Source organism: Salvelinus sp. IW2-2015, linkage group LG15 (genome assembly GCF_002910315.2).
Source record: "Salvelinus sp. IW2-2015 linkage group LG15, ASM291031v2, whole genome shotgun sequence".
NCBI lineage: Eukaryota > Metazoa > Chordata > Actinopteri > Salmoniformes > Salmonidae > Salvelinus > Salvelinus sp. IW2-2015.
The window spans coordinates 15,631,279-15,659,084 of record NC_036855.1 but is presented as its reverse complement, the minus strand read 5'-3'; the positions used below and the strand labels follow the sequence as shown (position 1 = coordinate 15,659,084).

The 27,806-nt window shown below is 40.1% G+C and overlaps 2 protein-coding genes and 1 pseudogene across 2 annotated transcripts; all 3 read left to right on the top strand.

Moving 5' to 3' along the window:
- Positions 1–92: 92 nt before the first annotated feature.
- Positions 93–7,406, top strand: LOC111973771 (lysophosphatidic acid receptor 6-like). Its single transcript, XM_070446967.1, has 3 exons — positions 93–3,191; positions 3,826–5,882; positions 6,582–7,406. Exon 2 carries the CDS (start codon positions 3,830–3,832, stop codon positions 4,937–4,939), a length of 1,110 nt encoding a protein of 369 aa, XP_070303068.1. The 5' UTR covers positions 93–3,191; positions 3,826–3,829; the 3' UTR covers positions 4,940–5,882; positions 6,582–7,406.
- LOC139028794 (2-oxoglutarate receptor 1-like) lies at positions 5,882–7,406 on the top strand (annotated as a pseudogene).
- A 3,932-nt stretch (positions 7,407–11,338) lies between these two features.
- LOC111974990 (arrestin domain-containing protein 1) lies at positions 11,339–22,419 on the top strand. The gene is made up of 8 exons (XM_024003117.2): positions 11,339–11,541; positions 16,566–16,676; positions 17,019–17,069; positions 19,833–19,987; positions 20,103–20,288; positions 20,493–20,669; positions 20,780–21,371; positions 21,676–22,419. The coding sequence occupies exons 1-8, from the start codon at positions 11,424–11,426 to the stop codon at positions 21,717–21,719; spliced, it is 1,434 nt and encodes a 477-aa protein (XP_023858885.1). The 5' UTR covers positions 11,339–11,423; the 3' UTR covers positions 21,720–22,419.
- Positions 22,420–27,806: the final 5,387 nt, after the last annotated feature.

Below are 27,806 nucleotides of genomic sequence, written 5' to 3'. Positions count from 1 at the left end.
AGGTAGTGAGCTATACCTCTTACCCCCACCCAGCTGGCCCCACTCCCCCTGCAGACACAGGCCCTCTAGCTGAAGCTGCAGGGTGTCTGGGGACCAGCTAGGGACCTCCAGGCAGTAACCTGATGTAGCAGTCTCTAGGTGTTCGTCATCCATGTGACCTCCAAACGTTCCTGATGTGTGGGCAGATCTATAGGAGGGAAACGATGATATCATGTTTGAGGGAAAGTGAATATTACCAGTTAGCTAATCCTGCGAGCCAAACAAATTGTGACAGAGTTGTCAAGGAAATGTCAGTGCTTGCCTTCGCCTGTTTCGACTTCTCCTCTGTGGCTCCTCAAGCATCACCTCATAGAAGCGCCTGAACACAGGAGCCGTGTTGTCACCCTGGTGGTATTTCTCTTGCACATTCTTCATAGGGTCTAAGGAGGGAATGTGATTTATCATCACATAACAAAAGGTGAAACAGTCTTGAACAACTAAATGTTTTATCAATGGTTACAGTAGAAAGTCTGAAGAATGCTCAGTTTTAAATGAAAGAACAGGAACAATGTGACTTTACCTGGAGTTATGCCAGTACACTGGAATATACTTGGTCTCTGTGKGCCAACAGGTTTCAAAGGCTTCAAACCACCATTCCTCACATGGACTGATTTCCTGTACTGCATAAGATCAATGCTCTTTAGGCTGGTATCAGCTCTGAGCTGACTCCGGCTGTCCTGCAGTGTGTCGGTCTTAAAATCATGTAAGTGTTGGGTCCTAGCAGTGGTTAYCCGTGAGACATTGGCACTCTGAAGGAAGAGACACATCATTGATGTTATCTTTCCTCTTTCCCCTCAATACTCATGAAAGAGTTTGTGTTAGCAAGAGTCAACTCACCTGTGATGCTGCGCTTGGTATTCTAAAGGGCTTGGACATTCGGGAATTCCTGATCCTCAGTGGCGGCTTTGGGCCGGGGCAAGACGGTGCTGAAGTGCCGTCAAAAATAGGCCTAGCACCCCCAAGAAAGAAATTAATAATGTTTTAATTTCAATATATATAATGAGTCTACATTTTTCTGTCTCTCAAAATCCTGTTCTCACAAACGAGCTCTGACTGCTCAGGGTCCAGCCTACATAACACATTGGCTCTGACAGAATCTCTTGAATTTGAGTGGTTGAAAAATACGGCTGATTTGATATGTCTTTGAACTATGTAAAATTAGCTTGTATCTATCCCCTGATCCAGAGTCAGATATTTTAAATCGCTAGCTAAATTAGTTTTAATCAGGATGTGTGTGTATCTGACCATTGATCTGTTTTACGACCCGATTCCTATTGTTGCACTTGACTTTTTGCACAGTTGTAAATATTAGCTCGTAGCTAAAGATTTGCAGAAAGTTGTGTTGTTTCCTATAGCTATAACAGTAGGCTACTAGCTGTAAAATATTGAACCCAAGCTAATTGGTAATGGAGGGCTGTTTGGGAGTTAACCGTTGGTTTCTTGCAAACTCTGACATGATTTTCAATGACACGTTGAGTACATATATAGAGTCGAAGATATTTGGTGATCGAGGTCGACATCGTTCTCCCTCACCTCATGGACGTGACCGCGTGTGTGCATGTAATCCACCCCTATGCAGTGAACAAGCTACCCCATAGCTACCCCAGTGGAAAAAATCCTGCCACCACCACTGCTGATCCTGTTGATGTCCCATTCAGACAGCTCACTTTGACTCCACTTGTCCACATTGACTGTCCCCGACCTGTTACAATGGAACACTAAGAACTCATCGTAAAGAACCCTGAACTCATCGGAAAGAACCCTGAACTCATCGGAAAGAACCGACATCACACATCTCCATGTAACTGTGTTACGACTGGAAAGGTGATAGTAACTGGAACTGATACTATCTCGCACTACGTCATGTGTCTGGCCAGACTTGCATAGGCCTTCTCAAATGTACATCTCTAGCATTACTATCTTTTCATCTGGTGTGATTAATGTTAGTCTCTAATAGAATGTACAATGTTGCTAGCCTACCGTGGATCAATGGAAAGCATTGATGTGTTCTCAAGCTTTGAGGATGACTTGAAGCATGCTGACCTGCTTCTGATAGTATATCTTATCTGCATAACAAAATAATATCAGAGGAAGAGACATGGCTGTAGTTTTGAAACAGTTAAATGTCAGATGATTTACAAATTAGTGCCTCTGGCATCATGATCCCCCTACCTGTTTTCTTCTCACTTGATTTGGAGCCTGTCTCGCTGTGTTGTTGTGTCTGGCTACTTCTGACCTGGGCTGTAGCAGTGCTTTACCAATGCATTGCACAAAATCCAGGGGCGTTCCAGAGCTTTTTTCTGGTGCCAGTGGAGTGGTTTGTTTGAGTTTCCACAAACTGGACATTTTTATCTGTCAAACATTGAATGTGAGAAAAATTACAAATGTGTCTTTATAGTGGGTAGGCTACATGATTATACAGAATGAACAAACTTAGTCTTTTTATTGTCTCAAATCTTAATAATATGATCATTATTGCTGCATTCTTGTGAATTCTTTGTCTAATTACCATAGCGACACCTATTCATTTAAAGTTCCTTGGTATTGCTATGGTAATTGGACAAAGTAAAGAATTTGGAATTCACAATGTAGAAATACTGATTCTATTCTTAGCATTTCAAGACATTAGACTCAAAATAGAATACAACAAATCTAAATGATTGGACTTATAGGAAAGACATAAAATAAAGATAAAGTTAGAATAATTTTTTAACATTTATTTAATAAATAAATGTTAACTGTTTGTTTATTTAAATCCATTACTCAAGAACTGTTCCAAGTTTTACACAATGACAACTGCCATTGAAAATCTTCTTGAAAATGAAAGTTTGTATGTCCTTGTTTGAAATGCTACAGTAAGATTTCAAGCATGTACTGTACACATTCGGTGAAGTGGTTTCACATCCTGGCTATAATAAAGTTGGGGGTTTTGACTCTTGTAACCACACAGGAAGAATAATTTGATCTTGCCCATATTTGTGCTTCAACACGTGGTTATGAGAATGACCAATTCTGCTTCTGCCTGTATATATTACATACCATGGTTGTGTGCGACTACAGCAGACCATATCCTCATATAGAAGTCAGGGGAAGTTATAACTAGTTTGTCATTCAGGTCTTGTCCAACTGATGGACTGCAAGCACGAGCTTAAGTAAGTAGCCTACTCAAAAGTAGATGTTATGACCTTTCATCATGATCACAAGCTTCTCCATAATGCAGTATTTTCCTTTAAAAGTGTCATTGTGTATAGATATTTTAACCTGCAACTAATTGGATTCTGATAAACTTTTCACAATTGTGTTCAGTTACACTTCCCTCGTGTTTTTTTGGGCAGTGAGGCTAAAATGTGGAATCCAAAATGCTGGAGTATGGAGCCAAATGTAAACTCTTTTTTTTAAATATGGAGGGGAGTGTATGTAAGCTTGAAGTTGCTTTAAATCATATAATCATATATTGATTGAATGTTCATTTTAAAATATGGTTAAACTTTAAATCAGAGTACTATTTGTTTTGTTAGAATTTAAAGCTATTTTGTGACAGATGTGATGTCCTTGCGATAGTTGACTTGGGGTGAGATCTGTTTTCACTTAATTTCTAAGTTTTACATCCTGTTTTAATGTGTTTTCAGTTCTACGGTCTGACTACACTGAACACCACCTTATAAGAATTAACAAGGATGTAACACACAATRTCTGCATAATTTCTTTAACAAAATATGTACCATTTCACAGTTTCTTTGTGGTCTGACTAGTAATCCATTCCAATTTGCTCTATTTTTTCTTAAGGTGAATGTTAATAGCCTGCATACCCCATACATCCCATCCTAAAATGAACAGCACAGTGTCTCCGTCCGTGTTGCCTCTGGACAACAGAAGTCTCTCTGAGTCCTGTACAGTGGAACCCCAACATGTGTCCATCACTGTTTTCCTCCTCCTGGTTGTCCTGGTTGGTTTCTTCCTCAACAGTTTCAGTCTGTGGGTCTTCTGCTGCCGTATACCGCAGTGGAGCTCTGGTACTGTCCTGCAGTTTCATTTGGCTGTCAGTGACACTGTTATCACACCAGTTGCACCATTAATGGCAACATACTTTGTTATGGGTAGCCACTGGCCGTTTGGAGCTTTTCTGTGCAAGCTGAAGATTGCCTTGCTGAGCATTCACTTCTATGGCAGTATCATGTTCCTAACACTCATCAGCATTCATCGATACGTGGCAGTTGTCCAGTTTAAAAGGGGCTCCTGTATGAAACGAAAGGCGTTTGTTCAGAATCTGTGTGCTGGAGTCTGGCTGGTTTTGCTGGCTAAGGGGATTGCCTGTTTCTTCTCATTAAACACAAGCCCAATGGGAAACCGCACACAATGTCTCAGCATTCATCAGGAAAAATACATTGACGTCTACTTCGCCATCAACTTCGTTATGCTCATCCCTGGGTTCCTGCTGCCTCTCTCAGTAGCAGTGACCTGCTATGTTCAGCTAGCAAGATCAATGTCTCGCATGAATATCAACATGTCCAAGGGCCGTGATATAAAGGCCAAGTCACGTAAAATGKTGGCCATGTGTCTGGTGATATTTGCACTGTGCTTCACGCCTCTGAACGTGATACGAACTGTGGCTGTCATATTAAAAAAGTACTTTCCAGAACAATGCAGTCTTCTCCTGCAGGTGGAGACTGCATACTATGTCTCCTGGATTTTGGCTGGAGCAAACTGCTGCCTGGACCCATTGCTTTATTGTTTTGGATCACACAACTTTGTCAAGGCTATTCATAGGTCTCTCAGAAAATTTGATGTCAAGTTTAAAAAAGACCCGGCCACAAATGACCAGATCATCTATGATACTGCTATTGATTCTCCCTCCATTGTCTTAGAAGACATCCACACCCAGCATTCGAACACGTCTTGAATAAGGAACCTCATAGTAGTATAATCACATTGGCTTATTGTTTATTGTGTTTGCTCAGTGTCTTTTTCTTTTTTACATAAATAGTATCTATAACATTGACATGGGACCTGTGAAGAAAGAATGTACAGGTAAGTGCCAAAATAAAGGAAACACTTGAGTAAACGAGGGATACAAAGTATATTGAAAGCAGGTGCTTCCACACAGATGTGGTTGCTGAGTTAATTAGGCAATTAACATCTCATCATGCTTAGGGTCATGTATAGAAATGCCCATTTGCCTATTATTTTGGCTACAATGGCTAGTCAGTCAGTCACCAGATCTCAACCCAATTGAACACTTATGGGAGATTCTGGAGCAGAACCTGAGACAGACTTTTCCACCACCATCAAACAAACACCAAATTATGGAATTTCTCGTTGAAGAATAGTGTCGCATCCTTTCAATAGAGTTCCAGACACTTGTAGACTATATGACAAGGCACATTGAAGCTATTCTGTTGGCCCGTGGTGTCCCAACRCCCTATTAAGACACTTTATGTTCGTGTTTCCTTTATTTTGAAAGTTACCTGAGAGTGATCATAAATGTATTATTTTATTGATGTGTTATAATAAAATTAGATACTGTCATATGGCATACTGTAATTGTAAAGCAAAACATGCTCTGTTTTAAACTCATTCAATTGTATATTGTATGCATTTTAAAAGGAAGATCTTTTCCACAGTCTTCATTTGTAATAAGTCAATTTTAGTCAGTTATACTGTATGGTTTTGTTTAAAGTACTTTTTTTGTGGCTTGATGATTGCGTTGCTGATGAAGAAAAAATCTTGTCATTACTTTCCCCGCATCATGCAGGAAGTCACTAGAGGTGTTGTGAGAAGAGGCGCTCACACTGTCCCATTCTGAGAGCAGCAAGTGTGACTGATGTAATGCTTTACAAGGCTTGGTAAGGTCTCTCTTCTCATGGGTTTATAATAGCAGGTTGTCTCTGACAAAGGCAGATGGTAGAGAGATACACATATTTACTTACTATTAACAATATACAGTTATAAATTGAGAATTGCAGTCTTGATCTTAATATCATGGTTCATAAATGTTTAGTTTTATTCTACCTTTACTCACATTTCAGATGTTTTTGTTTAAATCCAGATCTGTACCTGAGTTTGTGAACTGGATATTCTTAGACAATCTTACCATTGTGAGATATAATTGTTGAGAGGCAGTGCAAGACAATGTGGCAACACAGGAAAAGTTAAATGCAATAGCATCCTTTGACATCACTCTATGAAGTGTTGCAAGATACAATAAAATGGTTTAAATGCATGAAAATGAGAAACAACATTTTGATATATTTTTGGGGGTAATAATTTCCCCATCCTAAATATTACTTTTCATAAATTTGTCCTTCAAAGGTGTTTTAAGAATGTCTACTTCCACTACATCAATTTCTTCTCAAGATGACCAGCACAGAGTCACCCTCCATGTCCCTCCAGTCCCTGACCACTATCCCAGCAAACATAAATGCTGACATAACCACCATCCCAGCCAACAGTAGTAACACTGAGCTCTGTACAGTGGAATCCCAACATGTTTCCATCCCTGTGATCCTAATCCTGGTCTTTGTGGTTGGCTTCCTGCTCAACAGCTTCAGTCTGTGGGTCTTCTGTTTCCGTATACCACATTGGAGCTCTGGTACCACCCTGCAGTTCAACTTGGCCCTGAGTGACGCCCTTGGCACCCCTGCAACTCCCCTGATGGCTGTATACTTAACCAACGGCAGCAACTGGACATTTGGACCGTTACTGTGTGTATTCAAGATTTACCTTCTAAGTGCACACTTCTTAGGCAGCATCCTGTTCCTCATGCTTATCAGCATTCATTGTTATGTGGTGGTTGTCCAATTCAACAAAAGCTCCCGTATGAAACAAAATGAGTTTGTAAGGAAGTTATGTGGTGGAGTTTGGTTGCTGCTTCTAGTAGAAGCTCTTGTCCTAACTTTCCTTCTTCCACCCAGTAAGGAAGGAGATAAAACCCAATGTCTGACCATCCATAAGCATGATCTGACAGATGTCTAACTTCTTCTTATTCATCTTAGGATTCCTTCTGCCTTTCTCAGTGGCGGCAGAAAGCTATCGTTGCCTGGCAAACTCAGTGTCTCAACTCAATATCAACTCAGCCAGGGGCCTTGCCGTTAAGATCAAATCACAGAGGATGATAGGTATCTGCTTAGTGATATTTGGGCTCTGCTTTCTACCACTCAATTTAGTGCGGACAATAGGGGTAGTGGTAAACAAATACAGTGAAGCTTGTACGATGCTTCAACATTTAGATACGGCATATTATGTGTCATTGTTATCATATTTTGTAATGTAATTATTGTTTCTTTGACCTTTTGCTTTTATTTGAGAAAATAATTATATATGAGGTCAAAACCTGTTCAAAATCCGGATTAAAAGAAAATGTACCTCTATTTGTCTATAGTTGTCATTTCACAAACTCACTAAAGGTGGGAGTGTTGACTATCCATACAGTAGGCATATCAGATACCCTAATTTGTCTCAGTCCTGTAACCAAAAACAATGTTTTACTTAGCCAATTTCAATTTGATGTATGAAAATTACATGGAATTCAAATGGATTTACCCCAATCACTTTCTGACAGCACCCCTTTTGATTTCAATGAAACCTTCCATGAAAAACAGCCCAGAACATTATTCCTCCTCCAMCTAACTTTACAGTTGGCACTATGCATTGGGGCAGGTAGCGTTCTGCTGACATCCGCCAAACCCAGATTCATCTGTTGAACTGCCAGATGGTGAAGTGTGATTCATCACTCCATAGAACGCATTTCCACTGCTCCATGCTTGGCATTGCGCATGGCGATCTTATGTTTGTGTGTGGCTGCTCGGCCATGGAAACCTATTTCATGAAGCTCCCAACAAACAGTTATTGTGCTGACGTTTCTTCCAGAGGCAGGTTGGAACTCGGTAGTGAGTGTTTCAAACTAGGATAGAGGTTTTTTATACCCTACACTCTTCAGCGGTCCCGTTCTGTGAGCTTCTGTGACCTACCACTTCGCAGCTGAGCCGTTGTTGCTCCTAGACATTTCCACTTCACAATAACAGCATTTACAGTTGACTGGGGCAGCTCTAGCAAGGCAGACGTTTGACAAACGGACTTGTTGGAAAGGTGGCAACCTTTTTTWAAATATATATTTTTTTTTTCGCCCAATTTCGTGGTATCCAATTGTTCGTCGTTACTGTCTTGTCTCATCGCTACAACTCCCGTACGGGCTCGGGAGAGACAAAGGTCGAGAGCCATGCGTCCTCCGAAACACAACCCAACCAAGCCGCACTGCTTCTTAACACAGCGCGCATCCAACCCGGAAGCCAGCCGCACCAATGTGTCGGAGGAAACACTGTACGCCTAGCGACCTGGTCAGCGTGCACTGCGCCCGGCCCGCCACAGGAGTCGCTAGTGTGCGATTAGACAAGGATATCCCTACCGGCCAAACCCTCCCTAACCCGGACAACGCTAGGCCAATTGTGCGTCGCACCATGGACCTCCCGGTCGCGGCCGGCTGCGACAGAGCCTGGACTCGAACCCAGAGTCTTAGACCACTGCGCCACCCGGGAGGCCCATAAGGTGGCATCCTTTGATGGTTCCACTTTGAAAGTCACTGAGCTCTTCAGAAAGGCCATTCTACTGCCAATGTTTGTCTATGGAGATTGCATGGCTGTGTGCTCRATTTTATACACTTGTCAGCAACAGGTGTGGCTGAAATTGCCGAATCCACTAATTTGAAGGTGTGTCCTCATACTTTTGTATATGTAGTGTATTTGACCATTGTAGAAGTGCTCAGAAAGTGACTTTTCGGACTTGAATGCCAAAACATTCAAGAGATAAAAGTGCTCAAAGTTTACCCTTTTTGCAAACTCCACAGTGCCTTGAGACATCAATGTCTTCATCACTGGAAAAGATAAACAGTTGAGATTGATATMATTTAAAAGCTTACAAACACGGTTGTCAAACTATCTTATCATTTCTTTCTTCTTAAATGTTTAATAAAAATCTCATTTTCACCAGGGGTACGCGCAATTCTGTCGGGTGTACCCCAAATAAAAATGTGATTCACATTGTTTTTAATAAAAAAATACATTATTCACATTTTCAAACAGTCCATTTATATTTTCCAACGGGGCCATATATTTAGGGGAGGTTTTTCTCTCCCCTGAGTAGCCTCGTTTCCCTGCCAAAAATAAAATTCAACCATCTAGTGTTCAGCGAAATAACAACATAATGTCAAATACAGGTAGCTTAATCAAATAATTAACATCCAATCACATTAACCGCTACTCTCTCGCAGGAATTCCACTAACGGTCCGTATGTAGCCAAAAGTAGCTGCTGCTCATGTTGGTATCTGTACTGATGGCGCAAAAGCCATGACAGGGAGACATAGTGGAGTGGTAACACGTGTGCAAGCAGTTTCTCCCGACGCCACTTGGGTACATTGCAGCATCCACGAGAGCCTCTTGCTGCCAAGGGAATGCCTGACAGCTTGAAAGACGTTTTGGACATTACAATGAAAATGGTTAACTTTGTTAAAGCAAGGCCCCTGAACTCTTGTGTATTTTCTGCATTATGCAATGATATGGGCAGTGACCATGTAACACTTTTACAACATACAGAAGTGCGCTGGTTATCAAGGGGCAAAGTATTGACACATTTTTATGAATTGAGAGACGACCTTAAAGTTTTCTTTACTGATCATCATTTTCACTTGTCTGACCGCTTGCATAATGATGAGTTTCTTACACGACTGGCCTATCTGGGTGATGTTTTTTCTCGCCTGAATGATCTGAATCTAGGATTACAGGGACTCTCCGCAACTATATTCAATGTGCGGAACAAAATTGAGGCTATGATTAAGAAGTTGGAGCTCTTCTCTGTCTGCATTAACAAGGACAACACACAGGTCTTTCCATCATTGTATGATTTTTTGTGTGCAAATGAAGTCAAGCTTATGGACAATGTCAAATGTGATATAGCGAAGCACCTGAGTGAGTTGGGTGCGCAATTATGCAGGTACTTTCCTGAAACGGATGACACAAACAACTGGATTCATTATCCCTTTCATGCCCTTCCTCCAGTCCACTTACTGATATTTGAACAAGAGAGCCTCATCGAAATTGCAACAAGCTGTTCTGTGAAAATTGAATTTAATCAGAAGCCACTGCCAGATTTCTGGATTGGGCTGCGCTCAGAGTATCCTGCCTTGGCTAATCGCGCTGTTAAGACACTGATGCCCTTTGCAACCACGTACCTATGTGAGAGTGGATTCTCGGCAAATGATTTAAGACTGAGACTCTCTCCAATACAACCCAACATTGCAGAGTTATGTGCATCCTTTCAAGCACACCCTTCTCATTAACCTGTGGTGAGTTATTCACAATTTTTGATTAACAAATAAGGTTTTATATGTAAGATGGTTAATTAAAGAGCAAAATTTGTGATTATTGTTATATTATTATTTGTGCCCTGGTCCTTTAAGAGCTCTTTGTCACTTCCCACGAGCCGGGTAGTGACAAAAACTCACACTCATTCTCATGTTTAATAAATGTATAGTATGGTGTGTGTGTGGCAGGCTTACAATGATGGCAAAAATAACATTTGAGAGTGCGCTGACCCTGGTGCTAGAGGTGGTACGCAGCTGGAGGTTGAACGTTTGAAGAGGTAAGGGACTATAACATTTTGGGAACCACTGGTGTACTAGATCAGTTGCAGTGGTATGAAGGGATAGGTCCATTCTATGAATTATATTTCTATGATTAAACGGACGCCCACCTTGTAATCAAGAGCATGTGTCTCAACCAATGGGGGCACATTAAAAAAATCTCAGATTATGTAAAATAGCGTCTAAACTACAACATTTGCGAATATTTCAAGTTTACACGTTTATAAATAATTGACGTAAAAGGTGAAACATTACAATGTTTATTAATAAACGTGTTAATGATATCAAACTGAAACGTTTATCTTTTCCAGTGATGAAGACGTGGATGTCTAAAGCTAGCGTGAGGTATGCAAAATGGGTCAATTTTGAGCACCTTTATCTAATTCAAATCCAAAAAGCCACTTTCTGACCACTTCTGGGAAGTTTTGTTTTAAACAAAAGGGATGCTGTCAAAAAGGGATTGAATTCAAATGGATTTAACCATTGAAAAATAATCTATGATATTTTGTTTACAGTACAAAGGACACGTGCATAACATTTAAATATGTATTTAACAGAGATATGAGAGATACATTTTATGTGAGATACATTTATGTTTAATTTTTATTTAATACGAGACGCTATATAAAAAAAAGAGCTGTTTCCTGTTAGTGACGTCACGGCGGATCAACTTGGACAGGGAAGAAAACGCCACTACTGCGTAGTGCGCACAGGTGATTGAGCCGTCGGTGTCACCTTCTCGTGGTGGAAAACATGGGAAAACTCCAAGAATTCGACATAACTTTTAAAGACAATAAAGTTGTTTATAGTCCTGGAGAGTCACTTTCAGGCACTCTGAAAATCACAACCACCGAAGCTCTGCTATGTAAAGGTAGGGTTCTGGAAAACGTCACCATTTAACAATCATTGCTAACTTTCTTTCACCTGTCGTGAATTTGTCGTCTCCTCGGACAAGGAAGTAGCGTTAGTGTTCCACTGAAGCAAACAATGGTTATGCTATTGTGATTTGTGACACGTTTTATTTACAGTAGACTACATTGCATTTTTGTTGTATTTTTATTATTTTCAGGTGATGAACGTGTACAACTAACTTAATTTGTAAAGGATTCAGGTAGACTGACTTGTATCATGTTCTTGGGGGGGGGGGGTTTACTCGAACAGACACTTTCTTTAGATGTGTTTGAAGGAGAATAAAACAAGGCGATCAGTCTCATTTGTGTTGTCAGAGAGGCAAATTGGACTCATTTTTGGGCTCTGTTGACTAACTTAAGTTGTCATTTTACCATATCTTAAAAGTAAAAAAAAGCGAACAAGATTTGTCTAGCGAATAACATTTATACCAAGGATTTATTTGCAAGCATAGAAGGGGAAATTATAAACTCAAGCTGAGGGAGTGTGTGTGTGTGTGTGTGTGTGTGTGTGTGTGGTAGGATATAACATTGAATTGAACACAATATCTGTGTGCCTAATGAAAGGAAGGATCTCAAAGGGCTTTCCCTGTCCCAAGTATCAAATAGCTGTTGACAGCTGGTGGTCACCCTCATCCTTATCACCTGTTATAGTAGAACAAAATAATTCATTTATTCATCAAAATTGCACAAACATGTTTTGAGGTAGTCCCATATATATTTATTTTTCCCAATGCTGTTTAGACAGTAGGTGGAGTTAAAGAACAACCCCCCCAAAAATATGTTCATGGTAAAACACATATTTGAAGATACATTTTCTCTGAACCTTATTGAACAGGAGAACTAAATTGCCCTCTTAAAACACAGAAGATGTTTTGTGTCATGGGTGTTTCGGCTCAATGTCTTGTGTTAAAGCTCCGGTTTGTTTACATTCCAGGTCAGGAAAAACAGATCAGGCTGTAGCAGCTTGAGTCATACATTTAGATACGGAAGGAATACAGTGTCACTGGCTGCTCTGTTAACTGATGTCTTAAGAACTTCATAACCTTCTCAAGTTACCGCAGTATTGGTTATCTGACCTGTTGTGAGGACTTCACATTTGATTTTCACAACAGGTGGTACTCAACAATATCACATTTTTAGACTCTGTAAAGTGGATCTTTGTATTTATTATGGATCCCCATTGGCAGCAGCTACTCTTCATGGGGTCCAGCAAAATTTAAGGCAGTTTATACAATTTTAAAACATTACAATACTACATTCACAGATTTCACAACACACTGTGTGCCCTCAGACCCCTACTCCACCACTACCACATATCTACAGTACTAAATCCATGTGTATGTATTAGTGGTCGACTGATTATGATTTTTCAATACCGATTATTGGAGGACCAAAAAAAGCCGATACCAATTAATCGGCCAATTTTTTTTATTTTAATTTTTTTTAATTTTAATTTTTTTATTATAATTTTAAAAAGAATTGTAATGACAATTACAACAATACTGAATGAACACTTAAATTAAACTTAATATAATACATCAATCAAATCAATTTAGCTTCAAATAAATAATGAAAGTGTTCAATTTGGTTTAAATAATGCAAAAATTAAGTGGTGGGTAAGAAAGTAAAAGTGCAATATGTGCCATGTAAAAATGCTAACAGTGAAATACGGAACCGTTMCGTATTTTATCTAACCGTTGGCATCCATAAGTCTAAATATTCCTGTTACATTGCACAACCTTCAATGTTATGTCATAATTACGTAAAATTCTGTCAAATTAGTTCGCAACGAGCCAGGCGGCCCAAACTGTTGCATATACCCTGACTCTGCGTRCAATGAACGCAAGAGAAGTGACACAATTTCCCTAGTTTAATATTGCCTGCTAACATTAATTTMTTTTAACTAAATATGCAGGTTTAAAAATATATAGTTCTGTGTATTGATTTTAAGAAAGGCGTTGATGATTTTGGTTAGGTACACATTGGTGCAACGACAGTGCTTTTTTYRCGAATGCGCTTGTGTTAGTGGAATTAAATAATTCCTCTAATGTACTCATTAATTAAATTCAATCTGTCTATTTAKAAGAATTTGTAAGATACTTATTAACATAAAATAGACAGGATACAGTCTTATTAAAATTAGATAATAGTATTTATTCTCGGAGCACGCTACCATTTGATCATAAACAACAGGTTTATATACAAGATATGACGTCATAGGTTACAGAATATGTCTCCTTGTCCTGACAAATAGAAAACAGGTTCAAAAGTTCATTCCAACTTCCCAGCGCACACACGACACACAATATAATCTATTCTCCTGAAGGCTCACTATAATTTATTACCACTTTAGCAGACAACTCAAGATAATGGAAGACCTAAAAAGTTACCCACAGCCTTATCTAAACATCTCAGGGCTAAGTTGGGTCAGTTCAACCATAGTTTAACGACCCTTTCTGCTTATTTTATAACCCACAACACAAATCTCTTTTCACCAGGCGTGCAGAGTTAAATTAGTTATAGTTTTATCTAAACCTAGAAATTGTTTTAATTATTTATTAACAAAATTCCTAACAGCTTGTTAAATCACCCGTTYKGCGAAGTAGGCTATGATTCAATGATAAATTAACAGGCACCGCATCGWTTATATGCAATGCAGGACAAGCTAGATAAACTAGTAATATCATCAACCATGTRTAGTTAACTAGTGATTATGTTAAGATTGATTGTTTTTTATAAGATACGTTTAATGCTAGCTAGCACCTTACCATGGCTCCTTGCTGCACTCGCATAACAGGTAGTCAGCCTGCCACGCAGTCTCCTCGTGAAGTGCAATGTAATCGGCCATGATCGGTGTCCAAAAATGCCGATTACCGATTGTTATGAAAACTTGAAATCGGACCTAATTAATTGGCCATTCCGATTAATCGGTCGACCACTAGTATGTATAGTGCTTATGTAATCGTGTGTGTATGCATGTCTGTTCCAATGTTTGTGTTGCTTCACAGTCCCTGCTATTCCATAAGGTGTTTTTTATTTTTTTAAATCTAATTTTACTGCATGCGTCAGTTACTTGATGTGGAATAGAGTTCCATGTAGTCATGGCTCTATGTAGTACTGTGTGCCTCCCGTGGTCTGTTCTGGACTTGGACTGTGAAGAGGCCACTTGTAGCATGTCTTGTGGGGTATACATTGGTGTCTGAGCTGTGTGCCAGTAGTTTAAACAGACAGCTCGGTGCATTCAACATGTCAATACCTCTCATAAATAAAAGTAGTGATGAAGTCAATCTCTCCTCCACGTTCAGCCAGGAGAGATTGACATGCATAATATTAAAATTAGCTCTCTGTGTACACCCACGGGCCAGCCATGCTCCCTGTTCTGAGCTAATTGCAATTTTTCTAAGTCCTTTTTTGTGGCACGACTGAACAGTAGTCAATGTGTGACAAAACTAGGGTCTGTAGGACCTGCCTTCTTGATAGTGTTGTTAAGAAGGCWGGGCATTGATTTATTATAGAYAGACTTCTCCCCATCTCAGCTACTACTGCATCAATGTTTTGACCATGACAGTTTCCAATCTAGTGTTATTCCAAACAGTTTAGTAATCTCAAYTTGCTMAATTTCCACATTATTTAGTTGAGGTTTAGGGTTTASTGAGTGTTTTGTTCCAAATACAATGCTTTTAGTTTTTGAAATATTTAGGGCTAACTTATTCCTTGCCACCCACTCTGAAACTAACTGCAGCTCTTTTTTTGAGTGTTGCAGTCATTTCAGTCGCTGTWGTAGCTGACGTGTATAGTGTTTAGTCATCCGCAAACATAGAAACTCTGGCTTTACTCAGTCAGTGGCATGTCGTTAGTAAAAATTGAAAAAAGMAAGGGGCCTAAACAGCTACCCTGTGGAATTCCTGATTCTAACTGGATTATATTTGATAGGCTTCCATTAAAGAACACCCTCTGTGTTCTGTTAGACAAGTAACTCGTTATCCACATTATAGCAGGGGGTGTAAAGCCATAAAACAAGTTTTTCCAGCAGCAGACTATGATCAATAATGTGAAAAGCTACACTGAAGTCTAACAAGACAGCCCCCACAATCATCAACATGCTCTTMACAAGTTTAATTGTTTTAATGTTATACGATTGTCGTTATGGGAAGTTAAGTTTAATTTGAACTTGTATAATTTAGCCTGAATATTTAGCTGAATGTCAGAGTWCTGAACTTTATACTTCCACAGGGTTTTTTAAATTCGTTTTTACTTGGCTGTCCTTCTCCAGGACTGTCAGTGTTATTGGGCTCCGTCCAGAATTAAGATTGATTGAACTATTAATTAATGTGGGTCATAACCCACTACTGGCCCAGAGCTGTTTCGAATCCCCTCTAGGACTCCCATTTAGCACCCTTTAATTGATGTGCTCATTTTATTTGTTTATTTGTTTATTTAACCTTTATTTAACTAGGCAAGTAGGTTAAGAAAAAATTATTATTTACAATGACGGCCTAGGAACAGTGGGTTAACTGCCTTGTTCAGGGGCAGAATGACAGACTTTTACCTTGTCAGCTTAGGGATTCGATCTAGCAACCTTTCGGTTACTGACCCAACGCTCTAACCACTAGGCTACCTGCCGCGCTATTGGCTTGTGTGACTTTGGTGTGTTTTGAGTTTCACTGCAAGGTATGTGACTCACATAAGAAAACAAACTGTTCAAGTGTGTTGCTTTGCGTCACGCCAGAAACTGTTTTGTCTGTTTGACTTGTCTGTTAGGATCCCACATTATTTGAGTTTGGTTTTTAAGAATATGTTCTGTGTGACATGTTACGTGTTTGCAGGAAAATTTCCCTCAATGTAAACTCTCCTCAAAAGGCCTGTGAATAATTGATTGCTGTGGTCTGCATCTGCCAAACAAATGGCAGATACAAACAATCTAGGGACCTTAAGTTCTCTTATTTTCTTGTGAAGTTAATAGTTCTGTGTATTATCCCTGCAGATATCAAAGTGAATTGCCAAGGCTGCTGTGGTGTCACCAGCAAGAGCAATGACACAGCCTGGATGGTGGAGGAGCAGTACTTCAGCAGCACRCTCTCTGTGGCAGATAAAGGTGCTGTCAACTGGGTCATTACCTGCTCACCTTTACMGTTATAGGCCACATTCACCTCCCTTTCCCACTTCTTACTGACACTTCAGTTATGGTGTAGCTGTTTCCTTTGAAATGACACGTACACACCTTCCAGTCAGTCGTTGTTTTTGTAATGATTTTCTTTTATCACCTACATATGCAAGAAGGATGAGGTAAACAAACATTTAATCCCTATTCTGAGAGCTTCCCCTTCTACCCTGAAAGTTGAATGTGATTCATAGAACAAGAACAGCAGACMTTGTTAATGGACAGAATGTTTTCCAGCCAGCTGATCTGGTGCTTATCTTTCTTCCTGTCTCCCAGGAACCCTGAAACAGGGAGATCACAGTTTTCCATTCAAGTTTCTCATTCCAGGTAAGGCTGCTGAGTGATGGAGCTTTGCAGATCTGTGCACCACTTTCTTTAAAATATATGGGTTTTCCTCACATTTTATAATCAGACATGCCCTGGCATGCGAGTAGATACTTTAATTTTGACATGGCTCATTCATTATCAGCAGAAGTAATATGAGAAATGTAGTACATTTCCTGAWTTTCTACATTAATGATTGAGGATGTGGATTACCATGGGGACCGTTGACATGTGTCTAGAATGGAAATGGCGCTACAAATGACTGCACATTGGCAGAGTAATTGATGTGAGCCTCTAAAATAACTTACTCGTGGCCATGAGTTTGAGGTTGAGGTAATAATTTATGTTAAGGTAGCGGAAGACACATTTCAGTTGAATGCCTTCAGTTGTACAACTGACTAGGTATCTCCCTTTCCCTTATAGAAGGGCTATAAGTAGTTCATAAATGTTTCATTATTAGCGCATACATACATGCAGTACCAGTCAAAAGTTTGGACACACCTACTCATTCAAGGGTTTTTCTTTTGACTATTTTCTACATTGTAGAATAATAGTGAAGACATCAACTATGAAATAACGCATATGGATTCATGTAGTAACCAAAAAAGTGCTAAACAAATCAAAATATATATTTTAGTTTCTTCAAATTAGCCACTTTTTGCCTTGACAGCTTTACACACTCTTGGCATTCTATCAACCAGCTTCACCTGGAATKCTTTTCCAACAGTCTGGAAGGAGTTCCCACGTATGCTGAGCTCTTGTTGGCTGCTTTTCCTTCGCTCTTCCTTCACTCAACTCATTCCAAACATCTCAATTGGGTTGAGTGATTGGGTGATTGTGGAGGCCAGGTCATCTGATGCAGCGCTCCTTCAYTCTCCTTGGTCAAATAGCCCTTACACAGCCTGGAGGTGTGTTGGTTTATTGTCCTGTTGAAAAACAAATGATAGTCCCACTAAGCACACACCAGATGGGATGACATATCGTTGTAGAATGCTGTGGTAGCCATGCTGGTTAAGTGTGCCTTGAATTCTAAATAAATCACTGACAGTGTCACCAGCAAAGCACCATCACACCACCATGCTTCACGGTGGAAACCACACATGTGGAGCTCATCCGTTCACCTACTCTGTCTCACAAAGACACGGCGGTTGAAACCAAAAATCTCAAATTTGGACTCATCAGACCAAAGGACAGATTTCCACCGATCTAATGTCCATTGCTCGTGTTTCTTGGCCMAAGCAAGTCTCTTCTTATTGGTGTCCTTTAGTAGTGTTTCTTTGCAGCAATTTGAACATGGAGGCCTGATTCATGCAGTCCCCTCTGAACAGTTGATGTGTCTGTTACTTGAACTCTGAAGCATTTATGTGGGCTGGTAACTCTAATGAACTTATCCTCTGCAGCAGAGGWAACTCTGGGTCTTCCTTTCCTGTGGCGGTCCTCATGGGAGCCAGTTTCATCATAGTGCTTGATGTTTGTTGCTACTGTACTTGAAGAAATGTTGAAGTTCTTAATTTTCTGTATTGACTGACCTTCATGTGTTAAAGTAATGATGGACTGTTGTTTCTCTTTGCTTATTTGAGCTGTTCTTGCCATAATATGGACTTGGTCTTTTACCAAATAGGGCTATCTTCTATATACCACCCCTACCTTGTCACAACACAACTGATTGGMTCAAACACATCAAATGTACTTTAACAAGGCACACCTGTTAATTGAAATGCATTCCTCATGAAGCTGGTTGAGAGAATGCCAAGAGTGTGCAAAGCTGTCATCAAGGCAAAGGGTTGCTACTTTGAAGAATCTCAAATATATTTATATTTGTTTAACCATTTTTGGGGGGTTACTGCATGATTCCATGTGTTTATTTAATWGTTTTGATGTCTTCACTATTATTCTACAATGTAGAATATAATAAAAATGAAGAAAAACCCTTGATTGAGTAGGTGTGTCCAAACTTTTGACTGGTTGTATGTCTGTATTAAAAATAAAATAAAAATCTGTAATAAACCATTTTAATGCGTTTGTTGAGATTGTGCCATTGTCCATTAGCTCATTAGCCTCCTTTTCCACTTGTTGACTAGTATGGTAGGGACTGAGAGCATGGATACGCCGAGATGTGTTAGCTGAACTGCTTAGTTCCCAATTTCACCTGCTGTATCAAGCCACCTGTTATCTTTGTTATACTATCCTCTGTACTTGTRTGACCGTGGCTTCCTCGCTTATGTTTTGTCTCATGGTCATTCATACTAACAATCTGTTATGGCCTACTTCTCTTTTTTGTTTCAAAGTATGACTCTTGATTATTGGACCGTTACACTTTGCATGCTAAGGAAATTAGTCCGATAGATCATTATATGAACTATATCACATTCTGCCTTATCTATGCAATAGCTCACAGGGAGAGGATCCCTATGATAACATCATAAACCCTCTGCTCATTACTTATTGTTAAGATCTGTCAGACTGCCCGACAGACTGCCTGTCTAGTTGAGAAGGAATTCACTTTCCCTCTGACAAAGTTATCTTTCATAACAATGTAGGTGATCCATACCACAGAAACCCAAACCATCCTAACCGGTCCTCAACTGTCCGTTCTGATTTAAAATCTGTAATTTGAAACTTGCATCTGCTGTTCAATGTACACCGGCTTTCAATTGTCAAACAAATAGATACAGACCATTTGTGTTGCCACTATTTTTGACAATATTCTTGCCACCGTGAAAAGACATCCTGTGCTAAATAACTACTCCTTCCATTCCCATATAGCCTCTGTTCCCACATCCTTTGAAGGAAACTATGGAAAAGTTATGTACAGAGCGAGGGCTTTCATTGACACTCCTCGCTTCTCTAAGGACTATAAGGTGGAGAAGCCTTTCTACCTGCTGAATCTCCTCAACCTCAATGATGTACCTGACATCCATGTGAGAGCTTCCCTGGCTGATTTGATACCTTTTCACTTTATCAGAGATATCCAAACCTCAGRCACTGGACATTGGTGAATCTGGTCTTAACTTTATATTTCCCACCTGTTTCCAGGGACGTAGTTCATCTTCCATTACTAAGAAGTTCACCTACCTGCTGGGGGTAAAGACAGGAACTGTGGTGCTGAAGGCCCATAGTGACATGAAGGGCTACACACCTGGTCAGGTCATCCAACTGACCACAGAGATCCACAACCAGTCTGGGAAAACCACAGGGACTGTGGTAGCCTGTCTCATTCAGGTATAGAGTACTGACCTAGTCTTCAGTGCTTGAAATAAAGCAAGGCGAAGGGAAGTGTTTCAACAAAGTGTGGTTGTGTTAATGGCGCTATAAAGCTGCAATGGGGTAATTGTCTCAATGTGTAGGTGAGATATATAAAGGGTTTGCTWTATTTTAGTCACTCAAACATTATCTACCCTATTTCTGTGTGCTCATCTCCAACAGAAAGTAACTTACCAGACAAAGAAGCCTACCATTGACTTGAGGACTTTAGTGCAGGTGGAGGGTGCTGGGGTGAAGGCTGGCAAACAGGCTGAGTGGAAGGAGCAGATTATTGTACCTCCTCTGCCTCAGTCATCTCTGGCTGACTGTGGTCTAATAAACATGGAATACTTTATTGAAGTAAGCAACTTTTCTCTTCATGATAACGTTCYTCTTCAGTGAAACCTTTTGGTCTACAGTTTAGCACCCATGTTTTGATAATACCTTCTCTTTACTCCCTGGTACTTTAGATCKCTCTGAAATCTCCTGAGGCTTCGTTTTTGTTGCCCATCCACATTGGAAACATCTCAGTGGATACCACGTCAGCACGACCCTCCAGACCCCCTCCTCCAACCACCGATCCTTCTCGCTCCTCCGCAAACCCTACCAAGCTAGAAAACAGCAGACGCTCTGAGCCGTCCTCCCAAGACCAAGAAACTCCACCTACCCCTCGCCCTTCCCCCCACCCAGCCCCAAAACCTGTTCCCAGAATCAGAGTCTCCACTTCCTTCCCTGCCTCCCCCAGTGCCCCTCCAGCTGAGATTGACTATCTGGTCATGGGCGCCAGGGGGCAGRCGACCGAGGCCCTCCCAACTGAGAGCCACTCCCAGCTTGGTGTCTTGARCTCTCAGGCCACCGTCTCCCCCAGTGCCTTCAGCTATGCCCCAGGYCTCACCTTCTCCCAGAACCAGCCCCAGAGTGATGCCACAAACCCAACGGGACCTTTGTTCTGTGTGTCCACAGGGGCCACCATYCCATTCTTCTCTGAGGGCAGTACCAACCCCAAGCCTACCCTCTACCCACTCCTGCCTCCAGAGTACAGCACCTCAACACTCCCACATGGTCAGTCTTACACTCCTGTAGTGACTGGCGGTGCTAATGCTATTTACTTTTTACTCAAAGTTATCTTATTGCACAGTTTGATATTAGTATTTGGGTAAGGTGTTTCTAGTAWTGTCATCTCAATGTATCAGTTGTGGCTGGTTTGAGATTCTTGGCTAATATCCATTATGAAGGAGTCTAATTGCCACACCTTAGACAGTTATGCCTTTGCTTTGTAAGTTTTGCTGTGACCTCATGTAGTTAGGTGGGTCTTGTGTAATAATGTCTCTGTCTGCTAACTAATATCCRCTGTCCTCTGTTACAGAGGCTCCTCCCAGCTATGTCGAGAGCTGTAGCAGCAACACATAAAACAATGTCATGACACAGGAGAGACTGCTGGCAACACTGAACATGACAACCAACCTCCCTTCTACTCGATCATGCTGCCAGATAGACCTCTTAAGTACGCAGCCCAGGTTAAGCAACACATTTTTTTATGACTACTGATTGCTTTCACCCATTTTTTGCGCTTTCAGGACAGTAATGTTATTACATAAACAAATTTTATAGCTGGAGACAAGTTTTCAAAGTTAAGTCAGGGTAGATTTAGTTAAGAATATGTTGAAATGGCATCTTTTTGTAACTAGGCAAGTCAGTTAAGAACAAATTCTTATTTACAATGACGGCCTACACCGGCTATACCCGGACGAAGCTGGGCCAATTGTGTGCCGCCCTATGGGACTCCCAATCACGGCCAGTTGTGATGCAGCCTAGAATCGAACAACGATGTCTAGTGAGGTTCTAGCACTGAGATGCAGTGCTTTAGACCGCTGTGCCACTTGGGAGCCAAAACCCCTATGATTGAAACGAAGTGAAGATCCATGAAGCCCACTAGCAACTGCCCAGGCTATGTTTTATGTAACCTGTATGTTTATTTATTGTTTTCACTTAACTGTTTATTCATAGACAGTTTACTATGTTCTATATCCAAATAATGTTTTATGCATAGGAAATACAGTGCCTTGATACTCTACAATGCACAACCTAATAAAATTGTGTTGTATGTTAAGCCATTTTTGTTTTGCTTTGTTTACTGTGCCAGGGTAATTGTACATCTCTCTAGTTTTAGGCCCATTTATCAGTTGTAAACATGAAGGGTCTTGCACTCCAATATAGAAGATGTCTGCTCAACAGGGATTCTTGCAAGTCGGGACAATTCTTGTCCGACAGGGAAACTTTATTTTTATAGTTGCACTTTTTAAAGCTAAATCATATTTAGTGGAATTGTATAAGGTAAAGCTGTATGCCTGGAAATGCTCTTGTCTGGAGCAGAGCATCCAAATTTCAAACTGTCCAGAAAAGTGTTTAAAATTCTAAAATCTCTCTCTTCCTGATAAATAGGAATTTTAATTCAAATGTTCTTTAAATTAGGTTTTCGAGTTAAAGCAACCGAGGAAAAACTAAATTGCTACTTTGTATACCACTTAAATGAAGAAAAAGCAATTTGTCAACTCCGTCTTAATTTTAAAATAAATATTTATTTAACTGACTTGCCTGGTTAAGAACAAATTCTTATTTAAAATAATGGCCTAGGAACAGTGGGTTAACTGCCTTGTTCAGGGGCAGAACAACAGATTTTTACATTGTCAGCTTGGGGATTCGATCTAGCAACCTTTCGGTTATTAGTCCAAAGCTCTAACCATGCGGCTACCTGCTTCCCCAAGGGCGTTAACTCTGTCAGAGTGCTGAAATATCTGATAGACTGGTTGTTTTTGGGGGGATTTTCAAATGAATAATTGTTGACATTTTACAAACATTTATTGAATTTTTAGAAGCAACAATATGTCTGTTTTGAGTATCTGTCAACTCTGTTAGTGGCTTGTCAACTCCATCACTGATGGATTAACCTTTTAAGATTAGATTATTTGAGTCAATATTCAGGAAAAATATTTTGATGCTCCCGTCTGCTGTGTACTTAAGTCTTAGCTAGCTAGCACAAGGTGTCCGTCGCTCCTGCCTGCCAAACACCTGCTGTCGTTAACAGAACCTGATGTAATTTATAGAGCTGCGGGAAAGCAGTGCCGTGTGGTCTGCAATGATATATATACACTAGATGACTAAAGGGGCTCTGTTTTGAAGCCACTGTGCCTCCATCTTGGCACTTCACCATGTCATTTTTTTGGGAAGCTATAGAAATGCATTTATAAATGTCTACCTTGTTTGTTTTTGCCATGTCTATTCTACTACTGACACTTTTTTTAATGCACACTTTAACGATATTGTGAGCTAAACATACTTTTTTATTTGTATAAAATGTATAACATTTTCCTTAGTACATTTAGAACTAAGTAAAAAAATATAACTCCCCACTACTACAACAAATACTTAAATACAATTAATTTTGCCCTTAACGTTTAAATGAAATACTGTAGAATTCCATTCACTACTATGGAGGACTGCTTCTTCTGGGCACTGCCAATATGGCCGCCCAGTGGCTTCAGAGTCTCTCATTGGCCAACACATAGCATCAGCAATCCAGGGTGTATACACATCTAAACTCAGCAAAAAAAGAAACGTCTCTTTTTCAGGACCCTGTCTTTCAAAGATAATTCTTAAAAATCCAAATAACTTCACAGATATTAATTGTAAAGGGTTTATATACTGTTTCCCAACAATTCATGAACATGCACCTGTGGAACGGTCGTTAAGACAGACGGTAGGCAATTAAGGTCACAGTTATGAGAACTTAGGACACTAAAGAAGCCTTTCTACTGACTCTGAAATATGCCCAGGGTCCCGGCTCATGTGTGTGAATGTGCCTTAGGCATGCTGCAAGGAGGCATGAGGACTGCAGATGTGGTCAGGGCAATAAATTGCAATGTCCGTATAGTGAGACGCCTAAGACGGCGCTACGGGACGGACAGTTGATCATCCTCGCAGTGGTAGACCACATGTAACAACACCTGCGAGACAGGTASAGGATGGCAACAACTGCCCGAGTTACACCAGGAACGCACAATCCCTCCATCAGTGCTCAGACTGTCCGCAATAGGCTGAGAGAGGCTGGACTGAGGGCTTGTAGGCCTGTTGTACGGCAGGTCCTCACCAGACATCACCGGCAACAACGTTGCCTATGGGCACAAATCCACCATCACTGGACCAGACAGGACTGGCAAAAAGTGTTTGTCACTGACAAGTCGCGGTTTTGTCTCACCGGGGGGATAGTCGCATTAGCGTTTATCATCGAAGGAATGAGCGTTACACCGAGGCCTGTACTCTGGCATGGGATCGATTTGGAGGTGGAGGGTCCGTCATGGTCTGGGACGATGTGTCACAGCATCATCAGACTGAGCTTGTTGTCATTGCTTGCAATCTCAACGCTGTGCGTTACAGGGAAGACATCCTCCTTCCTCATGTGGTACCCTTCCTGCAGGCTCATCCTGACATGACCCTCCAGCATGACAATGCCACCAGCCATACTGCTCGTTCTGTGCGTGATTTCCTGCAAGACAGGAATGTCCGTGTTCTGCCATGGCCAGCGACGAGCCTGGATCTCAAATCTGGTGCAGTCCATGAGGAAGAGATGTACTGCAGGACTTAATGCAGCTGGTGGCYACACCAGATACTGACTGTTTCTTTTGATTTTGACCCCCCCCCTTTTTGTTCAGGGACACATTATTCAATTTCCATTAGTCACATGTCTGTGGAACTTGTTCAGTTTGTCTCAGTTGTTGAATCTTGTTATGTTCATACAAATATTTACACATGTTAAGTTTGCTGAAAATAAACACACTTGACAGAGAAAACGTTTCTTTTTTTGCTGTGTTTAGTACTTAATTTGTAAATCGGGAGGTGCTGGTGTTGTGCTGAAAAGCTCCCTCCTGCCAGAATCCCCCCCTCGCGTGAACGCGCACGCACTCAATTCTTCATTGCTGTTACTTGCTTGCTAGTTGGGATTTCTGATCAAGTTAGGCTGCGTTTCACTTTATTTTTTATGTTGGTTTGATTGCGGGGGAGGCGCTAGTAATGTCTGCAGTTTTCGGTTTGGCTATTTGTTTCAAGTGTATTAGTCTATAAATAAATCTCTTTACCAAAATTCATCATCTCTCCCATGTCTTATTTGACTAGTAGTTGTTCTGAAATGTTTATTGCTTGCCTACATTTTACTACTTCCTCTGTTTCAATATAACACATACATTAATTTTTAATTTCAGTTGCCTATCCTGACGTGAAGTTTGTTCTATAGAAAGTATTTGACTCTAGCCACAAAATTAAGGAAATTAGAAGGGGGGGAGGATTTCAGCAAGGCTATTTTCTTGCCTGCTGAAATTCTGCCACCCCTTCTATCTTGGGACTGCAAGGCCTGGCACACTTCAGAATAATTTTGGTAGCTCATGTTGACCAGTAGTGTGTGCCACAGAAAGCAAAATTAGACTATGAAGAAACATAAACATTTATTTTAGAAATATTTTGTAATGTTTAAGAAAATAATGATAATACATAATAACAAAAAAACATCACAAAGTTAAGTTTGTTAACAAACATTAAATTAGAAATACAAATTTCCATCTTTGTATAATAAGATATAAAATGACTAAATCAAATATAAAAAGACAAATAACAAACAAATATTGGAAAGCTGCAACAGCTCGACTGAACATTTTAGTCCACTTGTTATGGAGAGTTTCCCAGGTGATACCGTCAACTCAAGCCTAACCTAGTCCTGACAGGCAGCGCAGACACTCCAATGATGTGATGGTTTTCATACAGGACTGGTGGAACCATCGTGGGCAGCGGTCACAATCAATCTGAAATTTATGATGATTTTTAAAAATATATTTAAAACATGAAATACATTTTYATGAATTACTATTTATTTCATTATCAGACAAAGCGGATGATACTACCTCTAGAAATATTACTGCTAAAACAAATTCGTACTCCTAAAAATGTGCCTTTTTTTWGAAGTGAACAAGCAATCACCCAGCTAGTGTCTTCCTCATTATTGTCCACCTCCCCACAGAAGTGGCACAGTTGGCTCAGGTCATCTAGTAAAACATAATGTCAAGTAGTCTATTCATCTTTACATGTGTTTTTCTGAGCAAACCGGGAACAAGGGAATAGTATAGGTTTCTTGTAACATAATTATTTAAATACATGTGTTTCAGTGGCCATCTAGTCAGAAGTTGGATCAAAGATAACCTTGAAAGATCCATATAAATGGTTTTTTTTCTACAATTATATTAAATTAGAAATGGAACATACCAGTGTTTAAGAGGAGAGTGACTGCTATTTCTTCTCTCATGATGTTAACATCTTTGTCCGTATTTGAAAAGACAATTAGACTCCTCCAGAATATATTCAGCTAACTGGGTAAAAAATTTGATGGCCATTTCATTTTCCCCAACAAAATTGTTACACTTAAGATTCTAATTCGCATGTATACAACGACACAACTATAATATAATTTGACAGTTCTGTTTTGCCTTTTAGTCAGTATACTTTCAGTAGGTTAATTGTACATTACTTATACTTTCATACTTACTTTCAAGGCAAAGACCCCAAAAGAAGTAACATCTTGTCGACATGGGTGAGGAAGGGTACCACATGCCGTCTCTAGATATTACACCCCTTCTCTCTCAGGAATGATCTGAACATATATGTTAATAAAAGTACAGCATTTTGAAACAATTTATTGATTACAATAGAAAGATTAATAACAGAGAGGAACCTGAGAATGCAGGGATTCCAGCAGGGTGTGAGTTGAAGTAGTCAAATCGAGCTGACAAGGGCTGGAATGTAAATGACGTGATCATCTGGGATTATCTAACATCTGAGAATGGGCAGGCATTCCCTCGGATGAAGAGCATCTCTGTCTTGTGTGCTGTCATCCAGGTGGAAATGTCACCTGCAGATCTGATGTGGGAAAAGAGATGAGGGAAATTGAGTGTTTACGTATACTGTATGTACTATATTTTTTAAATGTTTAATTTCTATATTATCATTATTGTGTTTTGTGGTTGAGGGGTATATTATTGTAAAACAATATTTGGAAGTTGACCAAATATTTTGGTAGCCTGTATTTGAAATATTGCGAAAGGCCTGTTTTGTCTGCATGCTGTTTGTTCAAATACAGCTTTGCCGCTCGTTCCCGACTGCAGGCTATTAATTGTTATTGGGCTACAATCCACAGCTAGGCTATCCACCTCTGTGGCTAAATTCTAGGACTTCTCGTGGTGTAGTAGGCTATTCTGAATTTGATTTCTTTCTGAACAGACAGCTGTAATTCCATAACCATAAAATGTATTTCAATTCATCAGGCGTGCTGCAGTATATTCCATAAGGAAATAAATAAAATTGTATGTCACATGCGTCAAATACAACCACAGTGAAATGCTTATGTACAAGCCCTTAACCAACAATGCAGTTTTAAGAAAAAAACGTGTTAAAGTATTT